The 21,834-nt window shown below is 44.9% G+C and overlaps 1 protein-coding gene across 1 annotated transcript in view; it reads right to left on the bottom strand.

The window, feature by feature from the left end:
- Nucleotides 1-21,834, bottom strand: part of LOC137561535 (spidroin-1-like) — a 53,120-nt gene that overhangs the window by 9,583 nt on the left and 21,703 nt on the right. Inside the window, exons 5-7 of the mRNA XM_068272842.1 lie at nt 14,500-14,682; nt 12,574-12,756; nt 3,510-3,899 (exon numbers count right to left, since the gene is read on the bottom strand). Coding sequence (XP_068128943.1) covers nt 3,510-3,899; nt 12,574-12,756; nt 14,500-14,682 — 756 coding nt within the window. The remainder of the gene's footprint in view (nt 1-3,509; nt 3,900-12,573; nt 12,757-14,499; nt 14,683-21,834) is intronic.

The following is a 21,834-nucleotide window of genomic DNA, read 5'->3' as shown; positions in this document are numbered from 1 at the left end:
GAATAGCGGGGACATGGGGGATCCCAGCGGCCAGGGAAAGACCCCACACTGCTGGGGAGAGAGGCTGGAGTCCCGCTGCGCAGCGAGATCGTGCGCGGGGCTCCACAACTTCAAGTAAAGCTCTGCAATGCATACCCCGACCTGAGCTCGGGATCACCGCTAATAGCTTGTTTTTTCTACCCCGAGCTCAGGTCGGGAAAACCGGCAAGGAGGTTAAAGGAATACTTTTAAGTCTAGAAAAAAAAATGACATTTACTCACCTGGGGCATCCCTCAGCCCCCCGAAGCTGGATGGTGCCCTCGCAGCCCCGCTCCGATCGTCCTGTCCCCGCCGGCGGCTACTTCCGGTTCGGCGACAGCCGCCGACAGGCTGGGAACGCGGCTGATTTTCCGCGTTCTCGGCCGCTGCTATCACTCTCTATGCTGCTATAGCGTATATATATACGCTATAGCAGCATAGAGAGTGATAGCAGCCGCTGGGAACGCGGAAAATCAGCCGCGTTCCCAGCCTGTCGGCGGCTGTCGCCGAACCGGAAGTAGCCGCCGGCGGGGACAGGACGATCAGAGCGGGGCTGCGAGGGCACCATCCAGCTTCGGGGGGCTGAGGGATGCCCCAGGTGAGTAAATGTAATTTTTTTTTCTAGACTTAAGTATTCCTTTAAGAGGGATGGAGGGAGGGTATTTTCACTCCATGTTGCAATCTCTGTGTGATGACAGCTAGATTGACAGACAGGGGAAGGAGTGTATGCTTCAGGGAGAGATAGCTTGTAGTTAGGATTTTTTTTTTTTACCAACTTCTAACTGTGATTTGTAAGGGTGTATTGTGTGCAGAACTGTTATTTTTAGGATATATTGTGTGCTGAAGTGGTTAGATAAAGAGTGTGAAGATAAAGGCACGTGAAGTGCCGTTCGCGGACTTTTGTCCGCGAACGGCACTTCAGGTGCTAACTGTTTAGCACACCCGTGCTAAACAGTTTGCACGGTTTTGTGAATCAAGCCCAAAGAGTGTGAAGTTACACTACTTACCCCTAGCTTGTTAGCTATCTAAACTGTATTGCGAATGCCAGCTACTGAGAAAACTGTCAGCAATAGAGTACGATTTACTCAGTGCAGATTCACAGAAAGCTCAGGCCTGGATTTACCTCACAGGAGCCTATAGGCACAGATGTCCTGGCACCTTAGACTTTGCTAGGATACACGCCAAAAGTCCTCAGGAAAATTCTGGATTTGGCACAGAGCAGGGTTATAATCCCTAAAAGGCAGAAATCACATTGAATTCCTAAATTGGAGGCCTAAAGTGCTTGAAAACATGTTGTGTGTGTACACATGGATCAGGTAGTGTAAGTAGTGTACTGCTTCACACTGGCAGACCAAACTCACTTTGTAACACACCGCAAACAGATGGCCGTGCTGGTGCGCACATTGGCGAGAGTGCAGGTGATGGTGGCTTTCAAGTCCATATGGTCGGGCTGAGGTAGCTCAATGACAGAACAACAGTGACTGTCCAGCTGATCAAATTTGGTCTGTCCACAATGAAGCAACAACCTTATTTTCTTGGGTGTGCCCCCAATACACTCATATAGCCGGTCATTGCTTTATTGTGATACGCAAGCTTCTTCACCACGGCAAGGTAACAATCACGAAGGGGAATTGACACATGTACATGACTTTTGTTTTGTTGTTGCAGCCAGAAAAATTAGGCAGGCATGTACATGCACCAAAAAAATTATTTTATTAGCGGCCTTAAAATTCAGGAATGCACCTGGAGTCCTGGACCCTGTTGGTGGTGGCGGAGAAGGAAGTCAAGCAGCCTGCAGGCAAAGATGCTGTGTGTGGGGACTGATTTAGTCTTTGGGCAGGCATTAGCCCTCCGGGATCCAAGCCTCATTCATTTTAATAAAGGTTAGGTACTGAACACTTTTTTAACCTAGGAGACTTCTGTTCTTACTGACAATGCCTCCAGCTGCGCTGATGGTAATTTCTGACAGGACACTTGAGGCAGGGCAGGCTAGAAGTTGGATGGCAAATTATGACAGCTCTGGCTACAGGTCAAGCCTGTGCACCCAGTAGTCCAAGGGTCCGGAGTGGGAGCCTGAGAAATGGCCACCACACATCCAAGGAAGAACCCAATGTGCTTATAAGTAATGTACCTGCCCTAACCATGCTTTGCAGACCAGGCATCTGTGGTCAGATGGACCCTTGACCCAATGCTGTGTGAAGAGATGACACCACTTGCCTTTCAAAATCACGGTACAGTTTGGGTTTCGCCTTTTTAGAAAAATAATTGCTGCCTGGTATCTTCCACTGCGATGTCCCAATCGCCACAAATTTTCGGAAGGCCTCAGAGTCCACTAGCTGGTATGGTAACAGCTGGTGAGATAACAGTTCCACCAAGCCAGCTGTCAGACACCGGGAAAGGGGGTGACTGGCAGACATTGGCTTCTTCTGCTCAAAGATTTCCTTAATTAACACCTGGCTGCTGTGGGCAGAGGAGAAGGAACCCCTCAAGGTGAGAGGCAGAGTGGAGGAGGGTGGCTGTGAAGGTGCAATGGATAAAGTGGCTGAAGATGCTGCACCTGAAGGAGGAAGAGGAGGCAGAGGGTGGCTTTGCGTTTGTGTGCTGCTTTTTCTCAGGTGGTCATCCCATTGCTGTTTGTGCTTTCTCACCATGTGCCTTCGTAAGGCAGTTGTCCCTACGTGGGTCTTGGTCTTTCCACGACTCAATTTTTGGTGGCAGAGTACAGATGGCATTGCTCTCATCTGAGGCAGACACACAAGAAAAATGCCACACCGCTGAGCCCTGGGATGATGGCACTTTTGTGGTGGCGTGAGCAGCTGACCTTGAAGGGCATGTTGGCTGACTGTCCATAGGTGGCGATACATGCCGCCGGACACTGCCACGAGTTGTTTCAGACGGCAAGCTCCCCCTGCTTCTTTCAGAAACTTGTCTTCTCCTACTCCTCTCTGACTCCCCTTCTGAACTGTCCCCCTGGTCATCATGTCTATTAGGATCCCATGTGGCATCCATGCCAGTATCATCATCATCGTCATCATCATAATCATACTCCACAGCTTCGCTTGTATCAGATACCTCCAAAACTGCACCAACAACAGGTACTTCATCATCCTCACACTTTACGTCCATACTGGCGCCTAACTCAGACATATGGGTTGGTGGTATAACATGCTTAGCGCCATCATCTTGCAATAATAATGGCTGTGCATCAGTTAATTCCCCACCAAATAACTCCTGCAAACTCTCAAATGGAGCGGATGTGGTGCTAGTAGTAGCAGTGTTTGCTGCCAGTGAGGTGCCAGAATCAGAGCAGGATGAGGAAGATATGTCACAGTTCCATGCGGAAGCTGAGGAAGATGAGGTATATTGTATAGTCAACTACGTCCTAACAATCTTGTAAAGATCAGCTATCAGCTAATTTGCAAGATCAGCTATCAATTACATTAAAATATTATAATTTTACAATAATTGTAATGCATCATGAGCAGTGTTACCTGATCTGAAGTTGTGCTGGGTAGAGTTCCACTAAGTCCAGTATTCCCACCAATATTTAAAACTTGAGTTGGAAGGCTGACAACTCGTCCAGAGGTAGAAGCAACACCAGAAGCAAGTTCAGAGGCACCAGAAGCAAGTCCAGAGACACTTTTTGCAAGTCCAGAGACACCAGATGCAAGTCCAGGGGCACCAGAAGCTGTTCCAGAGATGACATCAGAGGAAGAGCTAGTAATCTGTTGGGGAATTAGACCGATACCACCAAGGCCTAGACCATGAAGTCCCAGAGTACTTGAACTTGAAATACTGGATCCAGATCCCAGACTGCCATGCACTTGTGGCTGCACATCAGCACCTTTCACAATATTCACAGCAGCTCCCAACTGATCAGTCTGTAATGAATACATTTAAAAGGAAGATACAGTAGATAGATAGATAGATAGATAGATAGATAGATAGATAGATAGATAGATAGATAGATAGATAGAGAAGGGATATTAATTCGCCTCCAGTATTGGCAGGGGCGGCGCCAGGGGGGTGCTTGGGGGTGCTCGAGCACCCCCTAGAATTGTCCAAGCACCCCCAAAGCACCCCCTGGAGTGAACTGACTTCAGGCGTCTAAAAGACGCCAAGTCAGTTCACACCGGCAGCACGGAGCAGCAGGCAGGGCTACGGTAAGATGGCCGCCCGGAGCCCTGTTCTGCAGACTTCGGGCGGCCATTTTCCCGTAGCCTTGCTCTCTGCATGCAGGCAGGAAGTCTCGTGGTGACGTCGGGAAGGAAGAGGATCGTGGGCGCGCGGGCGCTGCGCGCCACAATGAGGTCGGGACTCGGGACAGGAGGTCGGGAAAGAAGGTCTTCTGGCTGTAGGTGAGTAAATGGGTTTTTCTTTTCTTTTTCAGGTGATGCGGATTGTGCATATTGGGGTCATATCTGCTACGGATTGTGCATATTGGGGTCATATCTGCTACGGATTGTGCATATTGGGGTCATATCTGCTACGGATTGTGCATATTGGGGCGATATCTGCTACCGATTGTGCATATTGGGGTCATTTCTGCTACCGATTGTGCATATTGGGGTCATTTCTGCTACCGATTGTGCATATTGGGGTCATTTCTGCTACCGATTGTGCATATTGGGGTCATATCTGCTACCGATTGTGCATATTGGGGTCATATCTGCTACCGATTGTGCATATTGGGGTCATATCTGCTACCGATTGTGCATATTGGGGTCATATCTGCTACCGATTGTGCATATTGGGGTCATATCTGCTACCGATTGTGCATATTGGGGTCATATCTGCTACCGATTGTGCATATTGGGGTCATTTCTGCTACGGATTGTGCATATTGGGGTCATTTCTGCTACGGATTGTGCATATTGGGGTCATATCTGCTACCGATTGTGCATATTGGGGCCATATCTGCTACCGATTGTGCATATTGGGGCCATATCTGCTACCGATTCTGCATATTGGGACCATATCTGCTACCGATTGTGCATATTGGGACCATATCTGCTACCGATTCTGCATATTGGGACCATATCTGCTACCGATTGTGCATATTGGGACCATATCTGCTACCGATTGTGCATATTGGGGCCATATCTGATACCGATTGTGCATATTGGGGCCATATCTGCTACCGATTGTGCATATTGGGGTCATATCTGCTACCGATTGTGCATATTGGGGTCATATCTGCTACCGATTGTGCATATTGGGGCTATATCTGATAACGATTGTGCATATTGGGGCTATATCTGATAACGATTGTGCATATTGGGGCCATATCTGATAACGATTGTGCATATTGGGGCCATATCTGATAACGATTGTGCATATTGGGGCCATATCTGATAACGATTGTGCATATTGGGGCCATATCTGATAACGATTGTGCATATTGGGGCCATATCTGATAACGATTGTGCATATTGGGGCCATATCTGATAACGATTGTGCATATTGGGGCCATATCTGATAACGATTGTGCATATTGGGGCCATATCTGATAACGATTGTGCATATTGGGGCCATATCTGATAACGATTGTGCATATTGGGGCCATATCTGATAACGATTGTGCATATTGGGGCCATATCTGATAACGATTGTGCATATTGGGGCCATATCTGATAACGATTGTGCATATTGGGGCCATATCTGATAACGATTGTGCATATTGGGGCCATATCTGATAACGATTGTGCATATTGGGGCCATATCTGATAACGATTGTGCATATTGGGGCCATATCTGATAACGATTGTGCATATTGGGGTCATTGGACGTGTTTTTTGTTAAAATCTGCTCACATTACGTGTATTTTCTTGAGAAAACCTGCACAATTATGTGAATTTTCTGGGAAAAGGGTCACCAAAACTTGGGCCCTCTGTCTTTGCGTTGCACTTTTAAAGGGAACCCGAGGTGAGAATAATATTGAGGCTGCCATATTTATCTCCCTTTAAGCAATACCAGTTGCCTGGCTGCGGTGCTGGTCCTCTGCCTCTTATTCTTTCAACCATAGACCCTGAACAAGCATGCAGCAGGTCAGGGGTTTCTGACAATATTGTCAGAACTGACAAGATTAGCTGCATGGCTTGTTTCTGGTGTAATTCAGTTCACTACTACAGCCAAATAGATCAGCAGGGCTGCCAGGCAACTAGTATTGTTTAAAAGGAAATAAATATGGCAGCCACCATATCACTCTCACCCTGGGTTCACGTTAAATTACAGTTAGCCCCGCCCTCACCCGGTCATGACCACGCCCATTTTTTCGCCGCGGCGCGCTTCGCGCGCCGCAGGTTGTAGCCACACCCATTTTTGGCGCGGCGCGCTTCGCGCGCCGCAGGTCGTCAGCTCCCCCGGAAATTGGTCCAGCACCTGCATAGCACCCCCTAAAAAAAAATCCTGGAGCCGCCACTGAGTATTGGCCATGCCTGGCCCAGTGCAGTCAGATTAAAAAGCAAATGGACTCTTTTTAGAAGGTAGCCAAACCACTTATGTTAGGTCAGAAGTGACCTTTCTGTTTGTCTATCAGCCTGAAGTGTTGCATCAGTTGAAGTGTCAGAGTGGCATGAAGTAACATGCATGGCCTACATTGTAAAATGAGTCCACTCCACACAAGCAGTTATAAGGTGTGGGATCATATTTACACTATGATGTAAACATCACATGTTCTAAAAGTCATAAATAGACAAAAGGGTGTGTACGCTACTTCTGCATATGCCTGCAGTGTGCTAGGGTCAAAAGCAGCATACTCTATATACAGTAAAAGAAAAGAAACCATTTAGAAATAGCACCACTCAGGACAATAAGATAGTGAAAATATCAAAAATACATCTTTATTATTTGGCTACCATTATCACTTTCACTGGTACTGCCTATCACAGTCCTTGTTCACTATTCTCAGGTTATTTTGTTCATTTTAGGTTGCAGAGTTTGTGTGCAATTGAGTGTATATTTTCATTGTTTGCATCCATTAGCACAGTCACCATATTGCTCTGTTGAGGATTTTTCTCATCTTAACACATCACCTTGTCTACATTGAACCCGGGTTCTATCCAATTAGGGCTCATGCACTGAGCCCTTTGAGGAAACTATTATTTTTTACACATATAGGAGGCATATTGTATATTCATGCATGGTGTAGTTATTTATCTCTATAGGCAGAGAGTTTTATGGGTCTTTGGCCTCGATTCATAAACAGCAGTGCGATAACAAAAATCTTGTCGGGAAAATACCGCACTCGGTATTTTCCCGGTCTGTGTGCTAATTCATAAAGATTTCCCCAGCTGCCCTTGGAGGTCGGTAAATTACCGCAGCCCATTGAGCGGTAGAGTAGAGCAGTGTCCCGATTCCCTCTTTGCCCTGCAGAAATGAATCACACAGACGGCTCTCTCACTGATGACTCAGACAGATGAGTCACACAGTCTTTCCCTGCCTGCAGAAATTACTCACACAGACGGCTCTTTCCACTGAAGGCTCAGACAGATGAGTCACACAGTCTTTCCCTGGCTGCTGAAATGATTCACACAGAGGTCTCTCTGGCTCTCTCCACAGATGAATCAAACAGACTTTCGGATCTCTGCACTTTGCATTAATCAGAGCTGTCAGAGGTGTCGGTAACTTGTTAAGACCTCACCAGAGGTGTCGGTAACTACCGCCAGGCTTACCGCATGTTAAAGGCTTTATGAATTGACATTTGCTGACAATTTACTGACATGTGTTGTCGGTAACTGCAGCCAAGTCGGTAATTTAGCTCCCTGGTCGGTAATGTCAGCTTTTCATGCGGTAACAGCCTTTATGAATTGACATTTTGCTAAGTGGTCGGTAAAGTCTGCTGTTTTCAGCATTACCGCATGAGGTAATGCTTTATGAATCGAGGCCTTTGTCATTTTAATTGTTTTTAATCATGAATGCTTTATGAAGTGTATTTTTGATATACAAATATTTCTGAGATAATAAAGATGTATTTTTGATATTTTCACTTATTGTCCAGGGTGATGCTATTTCTAAAGGCTTTCTTTTCTTTAACTGTATATATACTAAAAGTCATAAATGATCAGATGGGCAAATTATTATAAAAAGCTTGTGTGAAGGTTTCACTCAAGCTTAAGATGGGGCTTGTAGACTGGTAGAGTTTCTGCTTTCAACACTGGAAAACAGAACGTTTAGCAAATTAGAGAGTGGCATGGGAGAAATGTTTTCCATTTCTTAACAGTTTCATTAAAGGGGCCCATACACTCAGCCGATTAGTGGCCGATCGATCGATCGTGGCATTTTAAATTTAAAGCCAGCTGCTTAGTTTGAAAATGTACATGTCCTTGACAGCACAGAAAGTGGTGACTTAATGACCCTTAATCAATTCATTGTATACAATGAACAGAGGCGCCAAAAGTATAAAATTAGATTAAATGAGCTTAAAAACCAACTCAAATGGCAAAAATGAAGGAGAAAGTGGTGGTCTTACCTCCCTCAAGCAGACACGACAACGACTGCAATTCAGAAGGCGATCTTCACAAGGATTCGAGTTAACCAGTTCGGCCTATCTGGACGAGCTTCCTCGTCCAGATAGGCACTGGTGCTGCCGCCGGCTCGTGCGCGCGATCGGGCGCGCCCCCGCGCGCGCTCCCGCTGCCCGCCGCTAGCCCCCCGATCAGTGAATGGGAATATAATTCCCATTCACCGATCTAACTTCCCCGCAGAAATACCGACGCTTTCTCTCCAGAGAGCGCGGTATTTCTGCCCCCAGGAAACAACTCCTCAGCATTTTAGTTCCTAGATGCGAGCTGGTTCGCATCTAGGACTTTTTTCACTGTGGCCATCTTGTGGCCAAATAGTAAACTGCACCCACATACATTTTTGATTAAAAAAAAACATTATTTTACATTCAAAATTAGCAGTTTCCCTCCCACACCAAAAATTACCCACATACACTTTTTTTTATAAAAAAAAAACAATTAAAAACAAAAACAAAAACAACATAAATATTTACCCAAGGGTCTGAACTTTTTAAATATGCATGTCAAGAGAATATGTTATTATATTATTTAAAATTATAAGCTTATAAATAGTGATGGACGCAAATTGAAAAAATGCACCTTTATTTCTAAATGAAATATCGGCACCATAAATTGTGATAGGGACATCGTTTAAATGGTGTAATAACCGGGACAGATGGGCAAATAAAATACATGCGTTTTAATTACGGTAGCGTATATTAATTTCAAACTATAATGGCCAAAAACTGAGAAATAATGAATTTCTTCCGTTATTTTCTTATTCTTCCTGTTAAAATGCATTTACAGTAAAGTGGCTCTTAGCAAAATGTATCACCCACAGAAAGCCTAATTGGTGGCGGAAAAAACAAGCTATAGATCAATTCATTGTGATAAGTAGCAATAAAGTTATAGGCGAATGAATGGGAGGTGAACGTTGCTCGGATGCATGAGATTTTCGGACCGCGGCGCTGAAACGGTTAAGCACCTCTCTGGCTTAACCAATTCACATTTTCTCCTTAAGGTGGCCATACACTTATAGATTTGCCATTGCAGATTTGACCATCCGATAGATTTCTGTCAGATGCCTATCAAGTCAAATCTGATAGGAATCTATCTGATGTGTGCCACACACTAGGAACAGATATCCAATAGATTTCAGAATGAAATCTATTGAAAATCGATCTAAATGCATTATTGGACCATTAGATCCAATGCAACTCTATGGACCCTAGATTTTCCATCCTGCCAGGTAGAACAAATCGATCGAAATCAGCTGCAAATCAATCGATCGATAGATTTAATAGAATCGATTTCCGATTGATTCTATAGAATAGATTGATGGATGTCTGAAATCAACCAGTGTATGGGCCCCTTTAGCTTTCTCCTAGGAGATAATTTTTTTTTCTTCAAGCACCCTGTGCCAGCCTGGACTCTGCCCTTGACTGCACTTAGCACCTTATCTCTGCCTGAACCCTGCCCCTGCCTGCACCCATCACCCTACCCCTAGCTGCACCCAGCACCCTGTGCCAGCCTGCACCCTGCCCCTGGCTGCACCCAGCACCCTATCCCTTTCTGCACTCAGCACCCTATGTCAGCCTGCAATCTGCCCCTGCCTGCTTCCAGCACACTATCCCTACCTGAACCCAGCACCCTGTGCCAGCCTGCACCCAGCATCCTGTGCAAGCCTGCACCCAGCCCCTGGCTGCACCCAGCACCCTGTGCCAGCCTGCACCCTGCCCCTGCCTGATTCCAGCACCCTATCCCTACCTGAACCCAGCACCCTGTGCCAGCCTGCACCCAGCACCCTGTGCAAGCCTGCACCCAGTTCCTGGCTGCACCCAGCAACCTGTCACTACCTGCACCTAGCACTCTGTGCCAGCCTGCACCTTGTCCCTGCCTGCGCCCAGCACCCTATCCCTGCCTGCACCCTGCCTGCACCCAGCACCCTGTGTGAGCCTGTACTCAGCACCCTTTCCCTACCTGCACTCAGCACCCTCTCCCTACCTGCACCCTATCCCTACCTGCACCCAGCACTCTGCCCCTGCCTTTACCCCCCACCCTGCCCCTGCCTTTACCCAGCACCCTGCCTTTATCCAGCACCCTACCGCTGCATTTACCCATCACCCTACCCCTGCCTACACCTATCACCCTGTGCCAGCCTGCACCCAGCCCACAGACAGCACCTTGCAAGCACCCTTCCCACAGACAGTACCCTGCCCATAGAAAGCACCTATGGTGGGGCACTACATGTACCTGGCTACCTATACTGCAGCATCGATAGCTGGCTACCTATACTGAGGGTACCACTTGACCTGTCTACCTATATACTGCAGCACCTATAGCTTGCTATCTATACTTGGGCACCACACTTTACACAGCACCCTGCCACTTCCTTTACCTATCACCCTACCCCTGCCTACACCCATCACCCTGCACCAGCCTGCACCCAGCCCACAGACACCACCTTGTGTGCACCCTTCCCAAAGACAGCACCCTGCCCATAGAAAGCACCAACAGTGGGGCACCACATGTACCTGGCTACCTATATACTGCAGCACCTATAGCTTGCTATCTATATTGGGGCACCACACGTACCTGGCTATACTGCAGCACCTATAGCTCACTACCTATACTAAGGGCATCACCTGTACCCTATTTCATATATTAACCGGGGACTACCTGTATTTTGCTAGTATTTGGCTCCACCCACATCATGTTTTGGCCACGCTGCAGCACTTTCTTTGGTGGTGGTGCGCCACCGATTTTTGCGCCATTTCATTTATGGAAGGGGGGCCCTCAAGTTATAGGCTGCTTGGGGCCACCAAAACCCTTGCTGCACCCCTGCACAGGGTGCATTTCTCTATGTTTTCCTTCTGTTCTGTGCAAGAGTTCAGGTCCACTAATAACCTTTTTAATAACCTTAAATAGCAAAATGACTTGTATAGCACTGTTTTGGGTCATTTAAATTCCCACAGCGGTCTCACCCTCCTCCCTCATAGCATGAGAACACATGAAGGCTAGCAATGTGTCTGTACAGTTTCTGGTCTTGTGTTTGTCACCTAAGGGATCGTTTCCCGATTCCCACCAGTCGACAATGATCAAATCTGTGTATGTAGCTTTGGTCTGCGTAGTGAAGCACAAATTACATCAACATTTTTTACCAATACCCAGAGTAAAGCCTGGTACACACCTTCAATTTTGATTTGCCAATCACTGACCAATTTTACCATCTCCATGTAGTATGAGAGTTTACCTACACAATCTGCTCATAGTATTCAAAATCTGTTGGCAATCATACAACATGGAGGTCATATAATTGGCCAATCAAAATTGAAGGTGTTTTCTAAGGCATGAAGCCTGGTACACACATCCAATTTTGATTGGTCAATGACTGGCCAATTTTAACCACCCCATGTACTATGAGGGCCAACAGATTTTACTGTGAACAGATTATTGTGAAGGTAAGCTGCCATACTACATGGATGAGGTGTCATTAGCCAAGATGTGCGTACCAGGCTTAAAGTTTCCCCTAGGGGGTACTCACCTTGGGAGGGGGAAGCCTCTGGATCCTGAAGAGGCTTCCTTTGTCATCCTTTGCAGACCCCTTCTGGGACCCCCTAGCAGTGTGCGCCTTGCGCAGGTGCATTAGCTGCTTGCAGCTCAGGCTCCATCATAAATAGCCAGGCCCAATCAGGTCCGCTTTACTGCACAAACTCAGGCCTGCGCAGTAGAGTAGATAAGATCGGGTTTGGCTATTTCCGCCGGAGCTCGAGCGACAAGCGTGCACACTGCACAACGTCACAGTCGTGGAAGTTAGGGCATCTGCGTTTGAGCCTTTGTTAGCAGACCTTTGGGTGGGGGCAACTCTGGATCGAGGGTAATAAGGAGGATGATGGAAGCCTCATTCGTATCCAGAGGCTTCTCCCACCCAAGGTAAGTACCCCTAGGGGCTCTTTTTTCACTATGGGTACATACTCCTTGAATGTGCGTGTGCTTCTTTTTTTTACTTGAATATAATTTTAAAACTATTACAGTTCATCTTGTGCAGTGTTACCTGATCTGAAGTGATGCCAGCTTGATTTCCGCTACCTACAGCATTTCCACCAAGACCTTGACTTATAAGGCTTGTGATGCCAGAAGGACCAAGTCCAGAGAGGATGCTAGCGGGAATTTGAAGAACACCGCTAAGTCCTAGATTACCAAGACTTAAAATAGATCCCAGACCTCCAAATCCTGCCTGTAATAAATACATTTGTAAAGTAGATAGATAGATAGATAGATGCAGCCTGCTTAACATTCAAGTGGACTCTTTTGTAGAAGGGGCGTAACAGAAATAGCTCCCCCCCCCCCCGCTAAATACATGGTGCCCCCCATGTCATTGCCACACCTGCCCCTGCATCATGGCTGGACAGAGAATCTGCTGGCCCACTGTCCCCTCTCTCCACACCCCATTCTGCAGAGTAAGCACAGGGATCACTGTTCTATTTACCCAGTCCATGTTATATTGGGTTATTCCTCCGGGTATCTGCATACTCTATGCTGACATCATATTTTGGCTCCCAATACATGTCATGTCATCAGCATAGATTTCTGTCAGATGCCTGTCAAGTCAAATCTGACAGGAATCTATCTGATATGTGCCACACACTAGGAACAGATATCCAATAGATTTCAGAATTAAATCTATTGAAAATCCATCTAAATGCATTATTGGACCATTAGATCCAATGCAAATCTAGGGGTCATGGATCTGCTACCAGCAGCATATCGGCCTAGATTTTCCATCCTGTCAGATAGATCAAATCGATCGAAATGGATCAAAATCAGCTGCAAATGGATCGAGCAATAGATTTAATAGAATCGATTTCCGATCGATTTGAATTCCCACAGCGGTTTCACCCTCCTCCCTCATAGCATGAGAACACATGAAGGCTAGCAATGTGTCTGTACGGTCCTGTGTTTGTCACCTAAGGGAACGTTTCCCGATTCCCACCAGGCGACAACGATCAAATCTGTGTATATAGCTTTGGTCTGCGTAGTGAAGCACAAATTACATCAACATTTTTTACCAATACCCAGAGTAAAGCCTGGTACACACCTTCAATTTTGATTGGCCAATCACTGACCAATTTTACCACCTCCATGTAGTATGAGAAGTTACCTACAATCTGCTCAAGGTATTCTAAATCTGTTGGCAATCATACAACATGGAGGTCATACAATTGGCCAATCAAAATTGAAGGTGTTTACCAGGAATGAAGCCTGGTACACACATCCAATTTTGATTGGTCAATGACTGGCCAATTTTAACCACCCCATGTACTATGAGGGCCAACAGATTTTACTGTGAACAGATTATTGTGAAGGTAAGTTGCCATACTACATGGATGAGGTGTCATTAGCCAAGATGTGCATACCAGGCTTAAAGTAAACCTGCAGGAATAAAAGTTTCCCCTAGGGGGTACTCACTTTGGGAGGGGGAAGCCTCTGGATCCTGAAGAGGCTTCCTTTGTCATCCTTTGCAGACCCCTTCTGGGACCCCCTAGCAGTGTGCACCTTGCGCAGGTGCATTAGCTGCTTGCAGCTCAGGCTCCATCATAAATAGCCTGGCCCAATCAGGTCTTCTTTACTGCACAAACTCAGGCCTGCGCAGTAGAGTAGATAAGATCGGGTTTGGCTATTTCTGCCGGAGCTCAAGCGACAAGCATGCACACTGCACAACGTCACAGTCGTGGAAGTTAGGGCATCTGCGTTTAAGCCTTTGTTAGCAGACCTTTGGGTGGGAGCAACTTTGGATCGAGGGTAATAAGGAGGATGATGGAAGCCTCATTCGTATCCAGAGGATTCTCCCACCCAAGGTAAGTACCCCTAAAGGCTCTTTTTTCACTACGTCCTCCTTGTATGTGCGTGTGTTTTTTGTTTTGTTTTTTAACTTAAATATAATTTCAAAACTATTACAGTTCATTTTGTGCAGTGTTACCTGATTTGAAGTGATGCCAGCTTGACTTCCGCTACTTCCAGCATTTCCACCGAGACCTTGACTTATAAGGCTTGTGATGCCAGAAGGACCAAGTCCAGAGAGGATGCTAGCGGGAGTTTGAAGAACACCACTAAGTCCTAGATTACCAAGATTTAAAATAGATCCCAGACCTCCAAATCCTGCCTGTAATAAATACATTTGTAAAGTAGATAGATAGATAGATAGATAGATAGATAGATGCAGCCTGCTTAACATACAAGTGGACTCTTTTGTAGAAGGTAGGCAAATAACTCTGAGAAGGGGCGTAACAGAAATGGCTCGCACCCCCCCTAACCCGCTAATTACATGGGCCCCCTTGTCATTGCCAGACCCACCTCTGCATCATGGCTGGAAAGAGACTCTGCTGGCCCCCTATCCCCTCTCTCCAGCCCCCATTCTGCAGAGTAAGCGCAGGTATCACTGTTCTATTTACCTAGTCCATGTTATATTGGATTATTCCTCCGGGTATCTGAATACTCTATGCTGACATCATATTTTGACTCCCAATTCATGTGTCATCAAAAGCCTCAGGAGAGCAGCATAGAGTGTGGACTAGGTAGGTAAATATTACAACAGCACCCCCTGTGCCCTCTCTGCAGAATGGGGCAAGGGGAGGAGGAATGAGCCCCTATTACCTCACATTGAGTCTCAGCAGCACCTGCTAGCAGGCTTCTTTGAATGTAATTATTAGGGATGGTTGGAAATGCCAATTTCCGATTCCGTGGAAAAACCACATTCCGCCATTGCCAATTACCGCTACTGCTACTGATTCCGCTTTCCGCTACCAATTTCCGCATTCCGATGCGGATTTCCGCTGGAAATCGCAGAAATTTCTGCCGATTTTAACAACGATTTTCTCAAAAACTATAATATCTTTTTGAAAACTTTTTTTTTTCATCTTGTTCACAAGATGCTGTTTAATAAACCCTGAAAATGTTTCTAGGACTTATGAGGGCTTTGCTATTAACCACTAAAGTCGGCGAATTTTTACTGTAATGTAAAATGCAGAAAATCCGCATTATCCGATATGCGGTAATTTTAAGCCAATCAGAAGACGCACAATGAATAAGTGCCAATCGGAGAATGCGGAAATTTCCGCCTAAATCCCCATTCTCTGATTGGTTTATTCATACTGAGTCTTCTGAGTCTGAGTCTTTATTAAACTGAATTTTGTGAACAAGATGAAAAAAAAAATAAGTTTTCAAAAAGACATTATAGTTTTTGAGAAAATCGATGTTAAAGTCGGCGGAAATTTCCACAATTTCCGGCAGAAATCCGCAAAAATCTGTCTACCGCACTTGTATTACCGATTTCCGCATTCCGATGCGGTAATGCAATTTACGATCGGAATTTCGGAAATTGCATTTCCGCGGAATCCGAATTAGCATCCCTAGTAATTATTACCATATGAAGAGCAGCTGAGTAGAGAATGTTCTCTTAAAGGGAACCTTTACTCAAAAAAAAACCATGAGTTTCACTTACCTGGGGCATCTACCAGCCCCCTGCAGCTATTCTGTGTCCTTGCAGTCACTCATGGCTCCTCCGGTGCCCCGCTGCCAGCTAGTTTCGTTTTTGCCGACTGGGAGTCAGCCAGCTGTCATGCATACCTTTTTACGCATTCCCACTGGTGCAGAAAGCTATTGCGGACATTAACAAGTACATTTTTTCTGTGTTACGGGTGCAATGCGTAAAAATGTACGCATGACACCTATAAAGCGTAAAAATGTACCGGTACTTGTGCAAGGGCACAGGATGGCTGCAGGGGGCCGGTAGATGCCCCAGGTAAGTGAAACTCATGGGTTTTTTTGGGAGTTTAGGTTCCCTTTAATCTGCTCTATAAGTGCTAAGGAGAGGGGACAAAACAGGATTTCCTGCTCAGTAGAGCGGATGCAATAGGGTTCGGCTATTTCTGCCAGAGCCCGAGCGACAAGCAGCTGCTGAGCCTGTGTGAGGTGCACACTGTTGGACGTTGCAGCGGTGGAAGCTGTTAGTGCAGCACTCCAATTAGCCTCAATTAGCTCCTGGAGATGTTATTAGTCTAGGGTTTCACATACTTTTTCCACCTGCATTGTGAATCTTTACATGGTGTGTTTAATAAAAACATGAAAACCGTTAATTATTTGTGTGGTATTAGTTTAAGCAGACTGTGATTGTCTATTGTTGTGACCTAGATGAAGATCAGATCACATTTTATGACCAATGTGTGCAGAGATCCATTCCAAAGGGTCCAAAAGGTTCACATACCTTTTATTGCTACTGTACAGGATCTTCTCAAAAAATTAGCATATTGTGATAAAGTTCATTATTTTCTGTAATGTACTGATAAACATTAGACTTTCATATATTTTAGATTCAAATGCACACAACTGAAGTAGTTCAAGCCTTTTATTGTTTTAATATTGATGATTTTGGCATACAGCTCATGAAAACCCAAAATTCCCATCTCAAAAAATTAGCATATTTCATCCGACCAATAAAAGAAAAGTGTTTTTTAAAAAAAAAAGTAAACCTTCAAATAATTATGTTCAGTTATGCACTCAATACTTGGTTGGGAATCCTTTTGCAGAAATGACCGCTTCAATGCGGCGTGGCATGGAAGCAATCAGTCTGTGGCACTGCTCAGGTGTTATGGAGGCCCAGGATGCTTCGATAGCGGCCTTAAGCTCATCCAGAGTGTTGGGTCTTGCGTCTCTCAACTTTCTCTTCACAATATCCCACAGATTCTCTATGGGGTTCAGGTCAGGAGAGTTGGCAGGCCAATTGAGCACAGTAATACCATGGTCAGTAAACCATTTACCAGTGGTTTTGGCACTGTGAGCAGGTGCCAGGTCATGCTGAACAATGAAATCTTCATCTCCATAAAGCTTTTTCAGCAGATGGAAGCATGAACCCACTTTTGTACCAGAAACAGCGGCAGAAGCGCCTGACCTGGGCTACAGAGAAGCAGCACTGGACTGTTGCTCAGTGGTCCAAAGTACTTTTTTCGGATGAAGGCAACTTTTACATGTCATTCGGAAATCAAGGTGCCAGAGTCTGGAGGAAGACTGGGGAGAGGGAAATGCCAAAATTTCTGAAGTCCAGTGTCAAGTACCCACAGTCAGTGATGGTCTGGGGTGCCATGTCAGCTGCTGGTGTTGGTCCACTGTGTTTTATCAAGGGCAGGGTCAATGTAGCTAGCTATCAGGAGATTTTGGAGCACTTCATGCTTCTATCTGCTGAAAAGATTTATGGAGATGAAGATTTCATTTTTCAGCACGACCTGGCACCTGCTCACAGTGCCAAAACCACTGGTAAATGGTTTACTGACCATGGTATTACTGTGCTCAATTGGCCTGCCAACTCTCCTGACCTGAACCCCATAGAGAATCTGTGGGATATTGTGAAGAGAAAGTTGAGAGACGCAAGACCCAACACTCTGGATGAGCTTAAGGCCGCTATCGAAGCATCCTGGGCCTCCATAACACCTGAGCAGTGCCACAGGCTGATTGCCTCCATGCCACGCCGCATTGAAGCAGTCATTTCTGCAAAAGGATTCCCGACCAAGTATTGAGTGCATAACTGAACATAATTATTTGAAGATTGACTTTTTTTGTTATAAAAACACTTTTCTTTTATTGGTCGGATGAAATATGCTAATTTTTTGAGATAGGAAATTTGGGTTTTCATGAGCTGTATGCCAAAATCATCAATATTAAAACAATAAAAGGCTTGAACTACTTCAGTTGTGTGTATTTGAATCTAAAATATATGAAATTCTAATGTTTATCAGTACATTACAGAAAATAATGAACTTTATCACAATATGCTAATTTTTTGAGAAGATCCTGTATATGAGTGGATACACACAGACACATTTAGGTAAAACATTTAAAGCATCATCATTTTTGTTAGTGCATGTGTGGTTTTGTTTTTTGTACTTGAATATAATTTTAAAACTATTACAGTTCATCTTGTGCAGTGTTACCTGATATGAAGCAGCATTCCCACCAAGACTAAGTACTTCATTTGCAAGGCCACCGATGACTGGAAGTTTACCAACACCGCTAAGTCCTTGATTACCAAGACTTAGGCCCTGTTTACATTAGCAAACGCGGACGGCTGTGCGTTCGGAATGCAACGCATATGAACGCACGGCATCCGCGTTTGTATGCGTTGCGTGGCTGATCCCATTCACTGAAGTAAATGGGTCAGCCGCGCATTTCTGGAAAAAAATGCGTGCAACATGCGTTCCCGGACCGCACTGGTCCGGAACACATGCAGTGTGAACATCAGATAGTACAGTCTATGCACTGTCTGATGTTGTGCGTATCGGCCTCCTGCACGCGTTCCCGAAATGCGGATGGGAACGTGTGCAGTGTGAACGGGGCCTAAAAATAGATCCTGTCTGTAATAAATACATTTGTAAAGTAGATAGATAGACAGATGCAGCCTGCTTAACATGAAAGTAAACTCTTTTATAAGGTATGCAAACACCCCTGAGAAGGGGCGTACCAGTAATCTCTTGGGTCCCACAGCTAAATAAATTGTGCCCCCTCTTCATTGCCAGACCCACCCCTGCAACATGGTTGGAAAGAGACTCTGCTGGCCCCCTATCCCCTCTCTCCAGCCCCATTCTGCAGAGTAAGCACAGGGATCACTGTTATATTTACCCAGTCCAGTCCATGTTATATTGGGTCTCTTATTTCTCCGGGCATCTACATGCTCTATGCTGACATCATATTTTGGCTCCCAATGCATGTCATGTCATCAAGAGCATCAGGAGGCTAGTGTGTGTACTAGATAGTTAAATATTACAACAGCACCCCCTGTGCTTACTCTACAGAATGGCGCAAGGGGGAGTGGAGGAGCAAGCCCCTATTACCCCTGCACCTTCCCCCTTGCCCAAATCTGTAGAGTAAGCACAGGGGGTGCTGCTGTAATATTTACCTATCTATGTTACAATGTTAACGCTGAGCTATTCGAGGTGGGAAGTAAATACATGCAAACAAAATTTTACACCGCATGCACAGGGTACAGAATTGGTATCTGAGGCAACATATCAGTGTGTCACAGCATACTTTTGCTTTGTACAGACTTGTTCTGATCCACCTTTGTGTTAGGTCTAGAACTCAAGCGGGTGAATTGGGTCCACTGTCACTGTTCAGGGTTTCATTGCACCTATTACCGTTATATATGCAATTATGAGGGTACGTCACTTTAGCATTGTAGAGCAGAACTGTATGGACATTCTATGCATTGTGTCTGCAGGGGAAGCAGGAAATTTGGGAGCAAGAGGCAAGTGGACAAAAAGGGAGCCGCCATTTACTCCCATAATAAATATTGTTTGATGGGCGCTGAACAGGAAAAAAGGTGCCAGAGATTATTAACGTTTTCAAATGGCGCACAAAGATTTTTAATGTTTTCTAACGGCGCTTGTGATGATTTAAGTTTACAAAATGTGCTCGTGATGAATAACGTTTACAAAAATACTAAACATATTTATCATATTTAACTAAAACATTATTTAAAATGTTATCCCTTACTGTTTGTAAAACATTATTATTCACAAAATAAAGCGATCAGTACGTAACGTAAATTGTAATGTATTTTTTACAGTCACTGTTTGAAAAACATTATTATCCACACAATAAAGCGATCAGTAAGGGAGGGTTAGGCACCACCAGGGGTGATTTAGGGTTAGGCACCACCAGGAGGGTCTTAGGGTTAGGCACCACCAGGGGGTCTAAGGGTTAGGGATAGGTACAGGGAGGGTTCTGTGTGAGAGTAGGCTTAGGTGTAGTTGTAGTGAAATGTTAGTAATATTTACTAATGTTTTACAATAGTTATTACAAACACACTTATATTTTTTTTCATTGTTATAAACAATATTTTTAGATTTCATTATATGAAGAAATGATAAATGAAGGTAATTCACAATAATATGCAATTATAACAATTAAACATATACTATCGTTTTTTTAACAAATGTAATTATAAGTTTCACTTTTAAAACAGAAGAATGTTTTTTAATTTGTAAAACATTATTTGTAAATGAAATACAACACAATATTTTTATAAACGCTATTACCGCTTATCGTTTACACCTCGCACCCTTTTTTTCCGACGCCCTTTTTGCATGTACGCGTCTGCAAGTCTGTTTTTTGGGGAATTAACCAAGAAATCAAGTGCCACCAGATGTTGAGGAAGGATGACATATTGCTGGCCTGTCTGCTGCATAGTTGGACTGGCAGTTAACAGTAAGAGCAAATGGACATAAGAATTTTCTTTCAACACTGTTTAGTTTACGTTTAAATAGTTATTGCACATGTAAAACATAGATGCCTGTCAAGCTATATCCTGTGAGCAATATCTCACCTCCTAATCACATAAATGGCACACAATACTTCTGTCATGGCTATATAGACTGTACAGTGCTAACGTTAGGCTGTTCTTGGTTAGCCTAGAATAAGTACAGGGGTCCCCCAAGACAGGGGTCCAGGGAGATCCAGGGCACCTGAGTAGTGACATGCTGTGGCGCGCGTAGCGTAGTGTATCGAAAGTGTATCGAAAGTGGGTGTAGTTATAGGTGGGGCCATATGATACAAACATACACTGATGCACACATATACATAATGTCTCTATTTGTATGGATATGTGCATTCACATCTTGTGGTAAGGGGTGGTTCTTGCACACTCTCACTAGATAGGGTAAGGGTCAGGTAACCCTAACCAGGAATAGTTTGTATGCAACAATTTATTCGTCTCTTAACCACTCACCAGATCCAACAGCCACAGCGGGCCCATCAGCACATGTGGGATGTATGGCCACCCCTTACCTCTCTGGTAAGCTCTTTCCTCCGTGTCCAGTACTACCTTCAGCTGCATCACACCTCCAGCTTCTAGCAATCAGCTGCGCTAAAACACACAAGCATTGCATACAACATCGCGCTGGATGCAAGTTTTAGCACAGCTGATTGCTGGAGAGCATGTGAGTGGGACATCCAAAAGCCGGATTAAGTCATTAGACATAAAATCTTAAAGGGAACCTAAACTGAGAGGGATATGGATGTTTCCTTTTAAACAATGCCAGTTGCCTGGCAGTCCTGCTGATCAATTTGCTGCAGTAGTATCTGGATCTCACACCTGAAACAAGCATGAAGCTAATCCCGTCTGGCATCAGTCAGAGCACCTGATCTGCATGCTTGTTGAGGGGTTGTGGCTAAAAGTATTAGAGACACAGAATCAGCAGGAGAGTCAGGTAACTGGTATTATTTTAAAAGGAAAAATCCATATCCTTCTCAGTTTAGGTTCCCTTTA

Source organism: Hyperolius riggenbachi, chromosome 3 (assembly GCF_040937935.1).
Source record: "Hyperolius riggenbachi isolate aHypRig1 chromosome 3, aHypRig1.pri, whole genome shotgun sequence".
NCBI lineage: Eukaryota > Metazoa > Chordata > Amphibia > Anura > Hyperoliidae > Hyperolius > Hyperolius riggenbachi.
The sequence above is the reverse complement of the archived record's forward strand: the minus strand, read 5'-3'. Positions and strand labels throughout refer to the sequence as shown.